This window comes from Pyxicephalus adspersus, chromosome 4 (assembly GCF_032062135.1).
Source record: "Pyxicephalus adspersus chromosome 4, UCB_Pads_2.0, whole genome shotgun sequence".
Lineage (NCBI taxonomy): Eukaryota > Metazoa > Chordata > Amphibia > Anura > Pyxicephalidae > Pyxicephalus > Pyxicephalus adspersus.
The window spans coordinates 84913500-84931168 of record NC_092861.1 but is presented as its reverse complement, the minus strand read 5'-3'; the positions used below and the strand labels follow the sequence as shown (position 1 = coordinate 84931168).

The 17669-nt window shown below is 38.5% G+C and overlaps 1 protein-coding gene across 1 annotated transcript in view; it reads left to right on the top strand.

Moving 5' to 3' along the window:
• The window catches only part of TRDN (triadin), a 223256-nt gene that overhangs the window by 56724 nt on the left and 148863 nt on the right, over positions 1-17669 (top strand). The window contains exons 6-8 of the mRNA XM_072410214.1: positions 7173-7232; positions 9675-9731; positions 16245-16313. Coding sequence (XP_072266315.1) covers positions 7173-7232; positions 9675-9731; positions 16245-16313 — 186 coding nt within the window. The remainder of the gene's footprint in view (positions 1-7172; positions 7233-9674; positions 9732-16244; positions 16314-17669) is intronic.

Here is a 17669-nt window from a genome sequence, read left to right as displayed (position 1 = left end):
TAGGAAGAATTCCTCCTACATTGCCAACCAATGGGAAGAATGCCACCCTTACAGATAGTAAAAAAAAAATCGGTGAGGGTTAAACTAATCATTGCTCAAGGAACCCTGCACTAGAAAGTTGTTTATTTTTACCTGTCAGTAGTTCAAAGTTAAAAATATTAGTAAAATACAGTGTCATAACATGTAACTCTCCATTAGATTTTAATGTTCCTGCAAAGTCTTATTTCTAGTGTCTTGATATACACAGCAACTTGACTAGCCATGGTGCCATTAAGCCTTTCTCCTGTTATTGAACATACTAGATCTTAAGTGACCACTAAATGCTTTGCACTGGGGTATTCAATTAGGGTGATTTGCACCAATAACTTGCAGTCAATTTTTTACAAAAGTCCAGACTCTGTATGTAGCTTTGGACAGAAACTGATTGGAATAAACATTATGGTATTTCCATGCTCCACTTCAACACTTAGCCAAGGCTGTTTCAGTGTTTTACATGTTTTACATGTTTGACATGTTTACTTAAAGCCTTAGCTAATTAGAAAATGTTTAGTGGTATATTATCTAAAACTGTCCATGAACATTAAACAGCTGATTTAAAAAGCGTTCTGCTCAGATCTTGTTTTTTAAGGGGCTTGAGCAGAGGTATAAATGGTATTGTTAATTTATTTCAAGTTCAACCATATCCCTGTAATGAACTATATTTAATCACATTGGAAAAACAACATGTATTATTGCTAATAAATTAGTTTGTTTCATATATTAGGACTGTCCTATTTTATTAGCCTGTTTCATTTTGGTTGTTTACCACACAACAATTAATTTCCCCCCTGCAACCTTAAACACTGTAAGAAAATGATAGACATGTTCGGAACATCCTTTTTGTCTGCAATATTTAGCAACAGTTCTGATTAATTCCTCATTATTTTTCCACCATAAACTTCTTATCGTATTTTTCTTGCTTGGCAGCATAAAACTTAACAAGAACACTAACACGTCGACATGAGGTCAAGCGAAAGAAGCATAGGAAAATTAGGCGTTTTGTGAATGCCTACAGGATAATGAGGGATCTAATAATAAAATGCATTCTCTAAAAAAAACATACAGCCTCTCCATAATGTAATAAACTTTTCACAAACTGCACAGTTGCCAAGGCAACCAAGATTATCCCAGCAGCCTCTACATCTTGTCATTTTTTTCCTGAATGCTAGCTGGTAATATTAGGATTTATTAACAATGTGTCACATTGATAAGGATAAATTGCATATTTTACTCTGGGCATGTAAGTCTTCTTTAAAATGAGATCCTCTTTATCAACTTAGAAGGATAATATGATGTGATTACCAGAAAATTAAAGTCATTTGTCATAAAGAATGTGACATATCAAAATACTCAATAGGGAAGAAATTGACTTCTGAGTGTATTTATACAATTGCCATTGTGCATTTATTTGGTATTAGTGTTGAACGGTCATCAGTGAAATGATAGAATAGCTTGCCTCAAGTTTTGGCCAGTGGAAAAAAGGGGTGAATGGCACCATTGACAGAACAGACACAACATCAGTATATTTTTCGATTATTAAAACTGTCACCAATTTTACATTTGGAGAAGTTGATATATTCCATAGAAAAATTATTAATTGGAGTGGAACTCTGTATTATCATACAGCAGTAAACCAAGCAACAAGTTCTTTGTTAAAAATGAAAAAAAAACACACAAGAAAACATAACAAAAATATAATACAATTTCCATCACTTCACTTACTTCTCTGGTCTTAAATGAAATATTTATTTTCTTTAAAAAAGCTATTAAAGATAACTCTGTCACGCATGTCAAAAATGCAGTTAAAACTTGTTTATGCTTTTATGTCTCTCTGTTTCTAAAATCACCTACTTAACTGTTAAAGGCGTATAAACTAAAACTTAGGTTTTACCAAACTACCGTATTTATTCGAGTACAACGCGCAAAATTTTATACCAAAAAAAGAAATCAAAGTTTGGGTGCGCGTTATAAAGGAGGGCTGGGGTGGCAGTGGCGGCCGGTCCATTGAGGGCGTACGCGAATTGTGAGTTTGCACTGCGCCTTTTCCGGGCTGCAGCTGCTCACTGTACGCGACGCGGTGACGTTTCTTTTTCTTCGCCCTCGCGTACAGTGAGCGGCTGCAGCCCGGAAAAGGCGCAGTGCAAACTCACAATTCGCGTACGCCCTCAATGGACCGGCTGCCACTGCCACCCCAGCCCTGCCACCCCCGAATTGGGTTTGCCGCTTCATTTCCTCGCCCACACGTTACAGTAAACATTGCCGCTAATTTTATTTCGGTATTGTGTTTATATCAGTTTAAGTTGTTAATAAATGATTTTTATCATGGACGCACGTGTTCAATAATATTTTTTGTCAATTAAAATGCTTGGTGTGAACAAAATTTTATACCGATGTTTAATCGAAAATTAGGGGTGCGCGTTATACACGAGTGCGAGTTATACTCGAATAAATACGGTTCTTATTTGTTTGTTTAAACTCTGTTTTACACCATACAAAGCTATGTATAAAATTGTGCACATGACATCTCTTCCAAGCCTATATAAAGAATATAAATACTAATACTTTTTTTACAAAGAAAAACAAAGACATATTTTATTGAATAAAACCTTGATTTACTGCATAAAACACCATCTTTATCATCATCCAAGTGTACCTGTGTTGAGGAAAATAGAATCTAAACTGGCAATTGTTATTGACCTAAGCTTGAAAGGTCAAAATCTGCCCTCCCTCCTGGGTACTGATGCTTCCCATTCCACTGTTTTGAGCATTAAGCTGCGTACACACTTCCAATTTTTATCGTTCAAAATGAACGACGAACGATCGATTGGGCAAAAATCGTTCGTAAAAAAAGTAACCAACGACGCCGACGAACGAGGAAAGTCGTTGGAAAGCAGTTCACTGTTGCAGTTATTTGTGGTGAAAGCGTTTAGTGGCCTATTTCAGTACAAAAAGAAAAATATATACGCACTTCACTGTTGCAGTTATTTGTGGTGAAAGCGTTTATTGGCCTATTTCAGTACAAAAAGAAAAATATATACGCACTTCACTGTTGCAGTTATTTGTGGTGAAAGCGTTTATTGGCCTATTTCTGTACAAAAAGAAAAATATATACGCACTTCACTGTTGCAGTTTTTTGTGGTGAAAGCGTTTATTGGCCTATTTCAGTACAAAAATATAATGGGCAGAAGGTGAATCGTGGCCAGGGTGCCAATGTTGGCACCACGGCCCTGTGTCAACATATGCAGCGTCACCATAAAGTGGTCTGGGAGAACCGTGGCTCTGATGTGGTGGTCCAGCCTGCCGCAGCAACCGCTGCATCGCCCAGTGGCACGCATCGGCTTTCAGGCAGTCAAGGCTCCACCACCTCAGCGGAAGGTAGCTGTATGTCATTTCCATCTTCTGCTGGTCCAGATGGTCCTGCTCTTCCTCCTCCTACTCCTCGTCAGTCATTCCATCAGCGACTCAGAAGCTGAATGTGCTCCTGTCCAAGTTGCTGGTGCTGCAGTCCCTCCCCTTCCAAGTGGTGGAACCTGCACCTTGCAGAGAACTGATGGCTTGTGCCGAGCCGAGATGGAGAGTCCCAAGCCATCATTTCTGTGCAAAAAAAGTAGTACCAGCCCTGCAAAAATATGTAGAACAGAAGGTGGGCCAGTCCTTGAGCCTGTCGGTGTCTGCCAAAGTGCACGGCAGCGCCGACGTGTGGAGCTCTAACTACTGTAGGCCCACTGGGTGAATGTGATTCCTGCACAGCCACACCAGCAACTTGGTCAGGTGACACCGCTTCCGCCTCCACGTTCCCATGCCGCTGGTCCTGCCTTCTCATCCTCCACTGTGTCCTCAGCCTCCACTGCAGGGACAATTCATAGTGCCTCTCCAGCATACCACATGTGCAGGGCACGGCGGTGTCATGCTGTTCTGCACCTGTTTTGCCTGGGCGAACGGAGTCACACGGGAGGAACTGCTCCTTGTGATTCATCAAGAAATTGAATCATGGCTTTCTCTGCGACAACTCAAAATCAGAACCATGGTGACCGACAATGGGAAGAACATTGTGTCGGTGCTGTGTCAAGGAAGGCTAAGCTGTGCGCCCTGCATAGCACAAGTCATCAATCTGGTTGTCAAGCGGTTCCTGAAGTCTTCCACCCATCTGCAAGACATAAAAATGGCCAGGAAACTTTGCATGCACTTCAGCCACTCGTACACTGCAAAGCACACCCTCCTTGAGCTGCAGCGGCATCCCCCAACATAGGATGATATGCAACGTTTCCACCCGTTGGAATTCCACCCTCCATTTGTTGGACCGACTATACGAACAGAGAAAGGCTATCAACGAATTCTTGATGATCCAAGCGGATAGGAGTACTCCCATGTGTAACTTCGATGTCAGCCAGTGGCAGCTCATGCGTGACACCTGCCGTTTGCTCAGACCCTTTGAGGAGGCCACGGTATTTGTCAGTCGCCAGGAATACGGGATGAACAATGTCATTCCACTGCTTCATGTCCTGTAACAGATGCTGGTAAATCTGGCTGGTCAGGGGACTGGAGACGTGGCGCCTAGATCTCACGGCCACATGAGCCCTGTGGGGGCTGAACTGGAGGAGGAGGACATTGGAGCAAAGGCAATGTATAGCGAAATGGGTGGTTTTTCTACTCAGATGACAGGAGAGGAGGAGCAGGAGCAGCCAGAGGAGCAAGAGGGAGATGAGGAGGACGAGGCAGAGGACCCAGACACACCGTGGCAGTATGCAGTGGAGATGGAAGAAGGGAGTCCCTCCGAGTCACTTGCAGAAGTTGCCCGCTGCATGCTCACTTGCTTGCGCAGTGACAGCCGAATTGTCACCATTCGGCAGAGGGATGACTTCTGGCTCTCCACCTTGTTGGACCCTCGCTACCAGTCCAAAATGGGGGCCTTTTTTACACCCGCTGAGAGGGAGGACAAACCGAACTACTACAGAGACATCCTATGTAGTCAGTTGGCCGCTGCCTATCTGCGCTATCGTCCATCCTCTCGTAGGTCTGACCAGGGGGGCCCTCTGCAGTCACGTTCCACTGCTGCTGGGGAGGGGTGGGGTGACAGGAGCAGTACCAACTCCATCAGCAGAAGCCTAAGTGTCGCTGATGATCAGCTTTCTTCACCCGCATAGTGAAGAAACTACTGACCATCAGCTAGACATAGAGCAGAACCTGAACCAGCAGGTGGTGGCATACTTGGAGTGCACCCTGCCAGCCGTCATTGAAAATCCACTGGACAGCCAAACTGGATTTGTGGCCGCAACTGGCCGAGTTTGCCCTGGAAAAGCTGTCCTGCCCGGCCAGTAATGTGGCATCAGAGCGGGTGTTTATTGTGGCAGGGGCCATAGTTACCCCAAGAAGAACTCGCCTGTCCACCCAAAATGTGGAGAGACTGACCTTTGTCAAGATGAATTAGGCCTGGATCAGCCAGGATTTCCACCCATCAATGCCTGATGCATCTGATTAGATGATCCATGCCGCCTGTCCCAAACCTTGACAAAAGAGACCGGTTTCTTCTGGCTACCTGCCTCAGCTACTACTCTGATGCTGCCACTCGCCTAATGCCACACATCAGATGCCAAGTGCTCCTTCTTTCACCCACCTTGGTCAGCGGGTACTGGTTTTGCCACCCTCCGCCCCAGTCTGTCACTGGGTCACTTTGTGGTCTCCTGATGCTGCTGCTGCCATCTCCACACTATATCACCTTGCCACTCTATGGTTTCCTGATGCTGCTGCTGCCATCTCCACACTATGTTATCTTGCCACTCTGTGGTCTCCTGATTCTGCTGCTGCCATCTCCACACTATGTCACCTTGCCACTCTGTAGGCCCCTGATGCTGCCGCCACCTCCACACTATGTCATTGTGCAACTAAGTGGCCTCCTGATGCTGCCGCCACCTCCAGACTCTGTCATTGTGCCACTCTGTGGCCAGTTATCCCTGTGGTGAATTTTCTGACACCGCCTGCTCCGAACCCAAAAGTTACAAGGATTAAGAGGCCCCACTTTCACGGTCTGTATTCATACTGAAAATCCTGATGCTGCCGCCACCTCCAGACTCTGCCATTGTGCCACTTTGTGGCCCCCTGATTCTCCTGCCACCTCCACACTCTCTCATTGTGCCACTCTGCAGCCTCCTGATGCTGTCACCACCTCCAGACTCTGCCATTGTGCCACTCTGTGGCCTCCTGATGCTGCTGCTGCCGCCACCTCAGTCACCCTCTCCACTCTGTTGGGGGGGCTCCACTTGTATAAGCCGTTAATAGAACAGGTTCTGTAGACATCTATGTGGAATCAGCTGACGAGGGTGTAAAAGGAATGCACTTCTTCTTGACGCTAACATGGACCTGTAAGGCTGAGTTATTACTTGAGTTATTTGGCCCCGTGACTGCCCAAATAAGTGAAGTGTGCAGTGATTCTAATAGCGACGCCTGTCATCTGCATGTCATACTGACTCACAGTGTTATTTCGCTACCACAGCAGACTCCCTATGTGTCCCTAATTCGGATTGAATAACTCCCTAATTCGGATTGAAGCTAATCTTTTCGGCAAAACGGGCGAGAGAATTTCGCTTATCTCTAGTTATTGGTATTGTTATTGTTAATTTGTATTATTGTTATAATGTTTCATGTTTTATTATTTGATCAGTTGAATATTTATTATTTTTGTAATGGTTATCTATATTAATACTGATAAATTGTTATATTATTTTCTATTGGTATTTGATAAGTTATTTAATAATAATATTTGGTTATAAAAAAGCCATTTAAGCAATGATTGTTGTGATTTATTGTGTAATTGAGGGAGGGGGGGTTATTCAAAAGGTGAGGTAAGGGAAAAGTTTTGAGGTTGGGGTAGGCAAGGGTTAGTATGCAAGTCTGCAGAGCTATGTTTTGCTGCGCAGTCAAGACTTTTAAGCTTCTTTTGCTATTATGAATATACTTACTATATTTGATCAGGATCAGGAAATCATATTGTGGGTTACCATTTATTCTCATAGAGAATATATAGAGTCTCATAGTAGCATAAAAAAACAAATACGTTTGCTTTGTCTTTTTCAGATTCAGTTTGTTTTTCAGAATTTAAATAATGGCATGTTTTAACAGATTATTTTTTTTTTTAGTTGTTCACATAGACAGAGAAGAAATACATGAAAAACTACAAGTCAAAGCTGCACAAAAAAGTAAGTGAATGCATAAGAGATTAGAGGCCGTCTGCACTGCTAGGAATGAAAACATTAACTTTATGCATTTTTATGCATAGTAATTAACTGGCATGCATGTCAAAGCTGTTAACCAAAAGCTGGAGGCCTCAATCAGGGACAGAGCCCAATATAAAAATATGTCAGTCTGTTTATCAATGAAAGAAATTCTGCTGAAGGGGAAAAGATCTGATCCTTTGATAATTTCAGATCACTATGTGTTGCTTTGATATTTTTCTGTCTCTGTTTTGTAGCTTGAAGACTTTAATACAAGACTCAAGGATACAGTATATCAAGACAGGAAATCATTTTATCCTTGACTAGTTTTTCTCTAGAACACAGTTTAAGGGAAAAAAAGTTGCAGAATAAAACACACACAATACAACATTAGGTTTGCTCTCAAAAAAGATAAAAATAAAGTAAAAATATTATACATTTAAATCAATTATTCAGTTTTTTTTATTTGTATTACTTAAATAAAAAAGAATATTTGTGTAATCTTTTAATGATACAGTCATTCCTCCTGTTGTTCTACAGTTGTGTGTTCAATAAGTCTCCATAAATACCTTATACCCTTTGCAGGGTATACATCCTTTAATGCCTGTGGCTACAATTTATGCTCTATTTCGAATGTCTTCATTTGTGGCAACCCCATTGTACAGTAGATAGCTGAGTATACATGTTTAAACATCCACTGCTTTGCACACAATGCAGGGAATCAAATGACTATACTATACAGTAATCAGCCAGAAATAGTGAAAACCACCAGCAGCATTTACGTAGATTGACTGCATCAACTATTCAAATAAACACTATTTTAAAAAAAATATGTATATTATTAAAGATAGTTTATGATCATCTGTTGAAATACACATTATGCATGCTCACTGCCCTTCCTTTTCTAGTCCCCCATGGTTTTTCTTTTCATGCTTTTTGTTTCCCAACTTAACCCATAAAATTAGCCTTCTTATAGGCTTGAAAGGGATTTATTAATGCTTGACCAACATCCCCATATAAGTAGGTCATTGAGCTGCCATTTTTCTTTAAAGAAATAAACTTTATGTTTTTAACATGTAAATAGAAGCCCCCAGATACCCCCTGGATATAAAAGATATGTTTTGGCTTAAAGGCAAAATAATAATGTGTATTTTTTCAAATTTACCTAATTGAGTAACGAACATTGATTTTTTTTAGCTCTGACCCTAATAGATGGGGAAATTGGGTATACATCCAATATACATTAGCTTTAAAGTGAAACTAAGCTTACCTGTCCGTTTCTGGGTTTGGGATATTATTCTGTCTTGATTGGCTAGTTTGGAATGATATAACTCCTGTGCGTGGAAATCGGAGTTTTATGATCCTAGCACCAAAATATGCTGATGTGCACTTGCGCAGATCAGTGTACATTCAACAGAGGTTTGCAAATGGGCAGGTAAGTTTGTTGAAGAAGAGAGCATGTCCCATATGGAATAAAGAGCTGCCTGCTCACAATTTCTTTATACACCAAAGTGACTAAAATAAAAGTATATAAAATTGAGAATACTGCTTTAAGGTGGATGATAACCATGACATAATTTCTGTTCACTTTTTGTAAATGAGCAAGCACTGCTTCCACATTTGACATCCATAGTTTATTTAGGCACTTGTTTTTTTATTTATTTTATTTTTTTTACTAATCTCTACTACCAGGCCTTGTCAAGCTACAGCAGCTTTGTGTTTATTAGCTTTGATATGTTGTTGTTAGATTTTATTCATATTCACTGCATAATTAAAAAAGGTTCATTAATATTACTGGACACTACTAATGCTGCAGTGTGGGTAATTCTTGTCACATAAGATGCAGAGATGTTCAGGAGTGAAATCACTCTCAATTTCCTACTCTGTAAGTCCAAGGATATCTTACTGATTATTGGCAAAAATTTACAAACACAAAAATATTGTGTTTTTTATTCATAAAATGTAATCTACGGCTCTTTTGGTGAAAAAGAAACATGTATGTCCCATTTTTTTGCCTGGATGGTTATCAGAGTTTTCCCCTACTTGTATAGACTAAGCTGTAGCTTTTATATGATGTCCACTGTATATACTTTCTTCCCTATAGTTAGCCCCTTTTTCCTTATAATTGCTACATAGAAGTGTTTATAGATTGCTCTGAGAATAGGGCACTGAAGTAGCTGAAAAGGAAACATGTATAATCAATTTTAGGAAACCTTGCTCAATGAAATAATAGCATTCTATTAATAATGTTGATTAAGATTATATTATATCAGAATGTGTTATTTCTTTTTTTTAACATTCATGTTATTTATGATTCAAATTTTTCGTTTGTATTCTAATTGTTCCCCCATATATCTGACTAGCCCAAACAATGCTTGTAAAAAAGAAGCCATCTGTTCTAAGTGTTCCTTTTATTATGTTTTTCAGCTCTCCAGAAAGAAAGACAAATAAAAGAAGAAAAACTTGAAAAGCCAAAACACAAAGGTATTCATACAAATATAAAATATAATTTTGCAAATGTCAGTATCAAATGAGAAGGGTTTTTTTTTGTCTGCTCATATGTAAATATCAAATAGAGGTGTATCTCACAGGAATAGCTCCAAAGATGGGACTTCCCTCGATTCATAATGTCAGCTCTACATAAACTAATGCCGAATAAATTACCTTTCCTTGATATGAATTGGGGAATAAAATGTCAGTCCAGAATATTCTCTGAGAATTGCAAAATAATTTAAAGGTATTTTCTTTTTACAAGCAGGCCCTGACCAAAACAATTACAGGATAATTTTCAAGACTTTTTATGCATAAAGTGGCTTTCAGTAGTGGACACTTGCTAAGAAGTAGCTCTCTTTTTCTACAGTCAGGTTACGATGACATGTATATCATCCATTCTAAAATACAGAAAATCCCTAAAACTAAACTCTGCTTTTTTTCCATTTCTGGCAAACATCTAACCTAGAGGCAAATAATTTTACCTTAAAACCAGAACAGCTTGACTTGCCCCTTCACTGTTCCCTTTTCAGTGTCCATGCCATGGAAGTTAGGGAAACTGGTTGATGTTTGGCCTGGTTCATCAGCATTATTTGTAGGGAGTTAGACAGTGGTAGGTTCCAACCCTACGACAACTATAAACCAATAGTAAAGGTGCCCACTGTGTACAACAGGGGTAAGTGTCCGTTTTTTGTAACAATGTTTGTTAACCACTGCATGCTGTGAGAATATTTATTCTCCACTGGCAGATTAAAGCTTATTCACACCAGAATGTTGCAGTAATGTGTGTAACATGCATTGGTGCACTGCGGTAAAATTCATTTTCTGGTATACCAATATAAAAGAATTATATTTGTTTAGGTGAGGTATGGGTAAGGACACACCTGCCACTTGAGTGCATGATTTTGTGTGGCTTCCTACATCTGCCATTTTGCCAGCTGGTTTAGGAATCAGCCTCTGCACATTTATGGAGAGGAAGTGGTAAATACTCGGGCATGCACAGAAGGGATGCGTGACGTAGGTATCCCGGGAGGCTCTGCGCTACTATTTATTCCTGATCACCTAGGGGGAAAGGGTAGCACTCTTTTTTTTTTTAAAAAGGGTGTTGCACTTACAAAAAACACTAACAAACAAAATTTTTATTTTAAATAAAAGGGTTGTCTGCCTTTTTATGTAAAGTAAGAATTTTGAGTTGAGGTACGCTTTAAGGAAAAATGTTTCTGAAAGTAACACATTAACTATGCTCCTGAGCATTGGATGTATGATCTATACTTCTTTTTGTAGTTATTTCAACGGACAAAAAAGGGAAAGAAATTTGCACTACTGATGGGCAAATGCACCTGGGTTAAGTTTGCTGCAGGTTCTCCAAAATACTCATTAAGGTTTGCAAAAACCATATAACGGTCATTACTAGTGTTGGTCGAATATCTCACTATTCAATTCAACAGGTATTCGATCGCATAGGGGGATATTGTTCGGGTGATCGAACGTCAAATTTGAACACTAATAAAGTCAATGGGGGGAAAATTCAGGTTATTTTTCGGGACTGACAGCTCCACTCCCCTGATTGCTCTTGTAGCCCTAGCATAACTATAGTATGTGTTCTTAGATAGAGATTCTCTATCCAAGAACACAGGAGTCCCACAGGATCCCCGGGCACTAGAGGCTAAAAGGGGACAATTCTCCCAATCCACTCACCTCTAGTGCTCTGTGATTGGCTGGGGAAAGGAAAATCCTGATGACGCTTGAGCTGTCATCAGGGTTTACCTTTCCTCAGCCAATCACAGAGCACTAGAGGTGACGAATGGGGAGCCTTGTCCTCATTTAACCTCTAGTGCCCGGGGATCCTACACTGACAGGAGTTATTTACACAAATCACACACATTCAATAAATTACTTTAACATTAAGTTTAACACATTTTTTACACACGAATTTGCAAAGTTGAATCCCATTTTTTTCGGGTCGGGTCTATCTGCCATATTCGGGTCGAATATAAGACAACCCGAAAACGAACACTAACACTAGTCATTACCATGAAAACATTCTGCTTGTGAATGTGCACATTAGTTTAGTTAATACCTACAGTTCTTTGAAGATCCGGTTGGTGCAAACTTCAAACCAAATAAAAAATTAATTGTTTATACATGGACACAGACTTTTTCCAGTTGTTCACTTTGCTTTTTTTATTACTTTTGCTTTTAGAGTGTGTCTTATTCTCTGAGTCTTGTTACCTTGTTCAGCTCCTATTTAGGCCAGTCCTGTACACAGACAGCTGTGACTGATTATTTAAACCATATTTGTCAGCGGTTTGAGAGCCCCTTTTGCTTAGCAATCGAACCACAAATTTAGCAGGTGTAGTCCACTTTAGTATCATCTTTCTCTCAAAATATAACTCTCAACAACCAGATGCATCTTCTACTTTTAGTCTATAGTTTGCTATCCTGTCACTTTTATTTTTTCTGTGCTTTGCCAAATTTGGCTGCACAGCCTGAGTTTTTTTAATGTTGACCCAGAAAGTTATACAAAAGAGAATCTGAAGTACAGCACACCACTGTATATCGGTTAAAAAATTACACTGTTTTTTGCTGTGTTAAAAATGTAAAACAGATTTAAAATTGTTGTGTCTGGAGGTCTAATTCTTTTGCTGCCATTAATCTATATGCCATACATTGCTGATAGCACCAGTATGTAAACCAAATACAGTTACTAAAACAACTACCTGTTTGTTTCTATTGAGTTAAAGACTGTCGGTTCTGTAATAGATGTGATCTGGGAGGCTGTAACAGTTGGTGGTTTTAGGTGAATAATGTTCACTTGAGATTGTTTACATTAGTTTCTGAACTTGACAAGAACACCTAAGGCTCTATTTATAAGGCAAGAAATCTGACATTGCCTCAAACATTCCCTGGTAAAGAATCAATTACTGCCCTTGAAACAAATGGACCTGGAAGATTCTCCCCCAGAAATGTCAGATTCCATGCTTTATAAATTAAGCACCTAAAGTTCATCATAAACCCCAGTTGTGGTAAACTTGGATTTCATTCCTAATGACTTGGGGTCAATATGGGGTAGGTCAAATAAAACAGCAAGTGGAAAAATCCAGAAAGTAAAAATGCTTCCAAATCAAATCTATGTGCTATAGATCAGGGTAAATAAACAGTGTAATTATCATGATCCTAAAAACCCATGACAATTCTATTTTTCCAAACATTAAAGCATTACACTGTAATATGACCAAAAGAAAAGCAATTCAAATGACATCTTTTTGACTGATTTTTTGGTATAAGGTGTGGAACATTACTGTCTAGCTAATATGATAAATAATAAACATATTATTACAACAAGAAGCCCCCGTCAATAATATTTGCCTCTTGTGCCAACCTGGAACATCTCCAATTTTTTTTACATATAAACTGGTCCAATTTCCCTGGCAAGAAGCAAGGTTATACATGTAATATATAGTACATATGAGACTGAGGTGATTGATTTGATGTACCAAGATGCTAATGTGTTGGGGTTCCAGGAAAAAGAACATTTTGAGAAGAGGCTTCATTTAGTTAGAAAGATGGAGCTCCAAAGTCATACATTTCTGTACTAAAGTGTGTGCTTCTCTGCACGCAGGTTGCAGATTGGTAAGAGGGGCGGTAGGTAGGCATAATACATAGTTAAGGGAAGATTAAGCAAGTATTTTCCCAATTAACTGAAGTCATTCAGAATAGCAGCAGGAGATCCTGAAGTTTTAAACAAAACAGGGATCTCTAGAACTCACACTTTAAACAATGAATACTTAGGATTTCATGTGATTTTATTTGCAGTACATTCCATTAAAATTTCTGTCTCAATGAAGTTTCAGTTTAGGTGGACTCAGCGCTTAACTGTGAAATTACCATTTTATGCTTTCAATGACTCATAGAATTATTAGGTTATGAGTGTATTTATATTTAAATTTTCTGTTCTCACTTAAACGTTTTGGTGAGGCATATTTAAAGTGAACCATGCCACAATCTATTACAGTAGAAATGTCTTTAGTTTAGCATGAGAGAGGGGTAGAAACTTTGTTAGGTTATTATTGGTATTACAAACCACAATAGGAAATATCTGAATTATACTTAAACATGACAAGCATATGTTGATGGCCAATTGTTGTAGATTTGTTTTTGTAATATCAGAAAATTATATCTATTCATACCTATCTATTTTTTGTACCAGTCTTTGGGAATAACAGTTTCATATTTTCATTCAGAGTCTAAATTAGAACAAAGACAGATTTTTTTTGTTTATTGAGAACATCGTATCTATCTATCTATCTATCTATCTATCTATCTATCTATCTATCTATCGCAATAATAATACCTGAGACCACAATATACATATGCACCACTTAATATTTTTAATCTGACTACAGCAGATCTAATAAACTGACTCCAGTAATTGTGGCAATAAAAGTATTTTATGTTATGTACTTAGCAGAATTGGATTGAGCATGTCTAATAGAGAGAAATGAGGCACGTTTCCAAACTCCATCTTACTGGAAATGGGTGCTGCTCTGTAATCTGCATTAGTGTTGTGAAAATGCTGGATCCTCCTTAGTCTTGGAAGATGACAGCAAGCAGAAAGTTAATGCACCATGCAGTCTGAGCCACACAATTTACTAGACATAACAATGTTTCATATCTGTCCTTTCATCGAAATTAGTGCAAATGGAAAATGTGCATTTTGTTCTCTTCTAATTCTGGTTTGATATGGGAGCCAGGAAGGACCCATTTCTATCAATCCCTAGTATATGCAGTGAAATATACTGAAATTATAGTTTAAAATATTATAACACTCTTTTAATACAAAAGTGCAGTTAGTAATTTATTACTGATTGTTGATTAGTAATGATGTGTTTCATTATCCTGGGAGTTAGATAAAATTTGCATCTATTTGTACATTTGTAGGTGTGTTCTACATTTAGAATTTGCAGCTTTATGTATTTTCAGGTATTGTAAATCATGGATGCATACATCAAGAATAGTATTAAAACAATAAATCCTATCCAATGCATCTCTTTTAATAGTTTTTATTTTGAATTTCTACATTGTAGTTATATTGAAAAAAGTGTTAAACCAGAATACATCTTACATTTTTACACAGTTGTGGCATTTTCTCAATTATCTTCATAAAGTAGTCACCTGGTTCTGTTTCAGTTCAAAAACCATCAAATGTCATGATAAAAATGGCTCTCATTAAAGAGCGTCCCAGAAAGGAAAGACCAAGGGTTACCTCTGCTCCAGACAATAAGTTCATTAGAGTTAGCAACCTTAGAACCCGCAAATTAACTGCACCTCTTTTTAAAGCTCACATTAATACAGACAAGTAGCAGACACATCTCAAAATTTCTGATCTGAAAATTTGGGTTCCACCCTACTATGGTTTCTACATGTGTGGTTTCCACTGTAAGCATAGAGGAGGTGTGATGATGTTGAGGTGCTTTGCTGGTGACACTGTTGGTGTCTTATTTAAAATTTAAGGTGCAGCATAGCAGCAACATGTCATTCCATCTAGTTTGCACTCAGTGGGATCATCATTTGTGTTTTTGTTAACAGTAAAGTCACCCCAGTACACCACCAGGCTATGTTGGGCTATTTGACCAAAAAGGAAAGTAATGGAATGCTTCGTCAGATGACCTGACCTCCACAATCACTAAACATAAACACAATTCAGTTGGTTTGGGATTAGTTGGACCACAGAGTAAAGGCACAGCAGCCAACAAGTGCTAAGCACATTTAGAAACTCCTTCAAAACTATTGGAAAACAATTCCAGGTGACTACCTGATGAAGAGAATACCAGAAGCCCGAAAATCTGTCACCAAAGCAAAAGATGGCTACTTTGAAGAATCTAAAAAATGCAACATATTCTGGTTTATTAACACTTTTTAAATGCATGAATAACAACTTTTGGTACCAATACACACAATTATTTATTTATACAATATTTTGTTGAGCCTGAAGATCAGATATAAAGCCTGTATACCACATGCACAATATTTGTTTTTTGCCATTTTCTGAAAAATGTATTTCATTTTTTAAAGACATATAATAGGGTCAACTAATAACATAAATATATCTTTTATGTTTTCACTAGTAAAAGGCACCAACATTAAAATTATTTAGTAGTCATGTATGATTGAAGGGAATCTCTAGATGGTAAACTGTATTCATGAATGATTGACTTGATAGTAAATTATGTGGCTCTTTGCAGCTGACACAGATCTTTTAGTTACTAAAAAATCTAATTTGACATGTTTCCAATCCCTCTGCATTTGCAGGGCAATTCGCAAAGTTTAAGACCTTCTTAAAAATAACAGACAATTTACTTACAACCAAAATAGAATATACAAATAAAGTTTTATCTATTTATTCCAGCATATAAAGTTTGAATAATTTATACGACTGCTTATTATATTACATACCTGTTACCCTTTAAGGACCTGTTTTTATACCAATAACATTTAATGTTTCAGAAATTCCCAGACCAAAACCTGACATTCAAGAAAAGAAAGAAAAGCCAGAGAAGAAACCTCCTGCCAAAGGTATCTGATACAATTAAACAATGGATTACCAGGGTGATTGATATACAATACATGGAAGAACTAAACCAAGGGAGCAGCCATCACAGAGGCCGGCACACACCTGGTTTTACTGGGATGATTTTAAGAGCTCAGCTGATTATAGACAGCTGCATGGATCGTCTGATTAGTGCCATAATGCTTTTTGGGTCGCCCCCTTCCCTTACCTCCCATCCCCCCCCCCCCCATCTCTACCCACCCCCCATTACACTCCTTTTCTTCTCCTCCTTTCTTTTTTTTCTCTCTCCTGCTTTCTTTTCTCTCTCTCTCTTCTTTCTTAAAGGAAAAAAAACAGGAACCAACAAAGTTTTTAATTTTGACCAATGCACATCTGTGTTTGACATTGGCCTGACACCAAATGGATACTTTCTTTTGCACTCTATATTTTGGTTTGTGATGATGCGTGTCAGTCTGTACTCAACAAGTCTGTGCTTTTACTATGCTCTGTAATATGCTCTTTACTGGTTTAGTGTCATATGTTAGCATATATTTTCTGTTGTGTATCTTATTGTTGGTTGCTTCTAAAAAAAAAGGTTGGGTGGTGTTAATTGGGATCCTAAAGATCAGTATTAAGCTAAATATATAATTTAATGGAAGTTGTCATTTTCAGCCTTTATACCTGTGAAACTATGCATGCAGTATGAATATGTTACTGATAGTTTGAGAGAAAACATAACATAAAGCTGTTAACTCAGGCAGCATTGCTTGTTAACTGATGACAAACTGTAAATTGTTATACCAATCATAACTTTTTGCCTATATGATCAATGTAGCACCTGCATAACTCAACAAATTACACTTGGATTAGTAGCTGATCTTTATTCTAAGCATTCATGCGTAATGAAAATGCATTAAAACATTAACTAAGGACAGTGTCAGACAGCAGGTTTTACAGGCAGCTCTTTTCTGCTCTGAGAAAAACGTTTACATATTGACATATAGACATATTTATTACAGTATAGTTCCCCTTTAATTCCAGCACTGTATGATGTCATTTCAATCTGACCATATGGTCAATCACTTAAGACATGACTGACATCAGCAGGAGAACATGATACACAATCTTAGACTAAACCCTTTTTATAAATGTCAGCAACACAAGCATCTTCCCTGTAACAGCAGCAACTACACCTGTTGTCATCAATCTGAACTGCCCACAGGGAAATGACAGTGACACAGAACTGGAGGTGAAGTGTCTCTTTTTTCACATTTGGCACAAGCATAAATGCAATGGCATTTCCAATTTTCCACAAACTGAAAGCTGAACCATTTACACCCAGTAATCACGGAAAGAAATGTGAAGTATTTCAAATTGGAGAT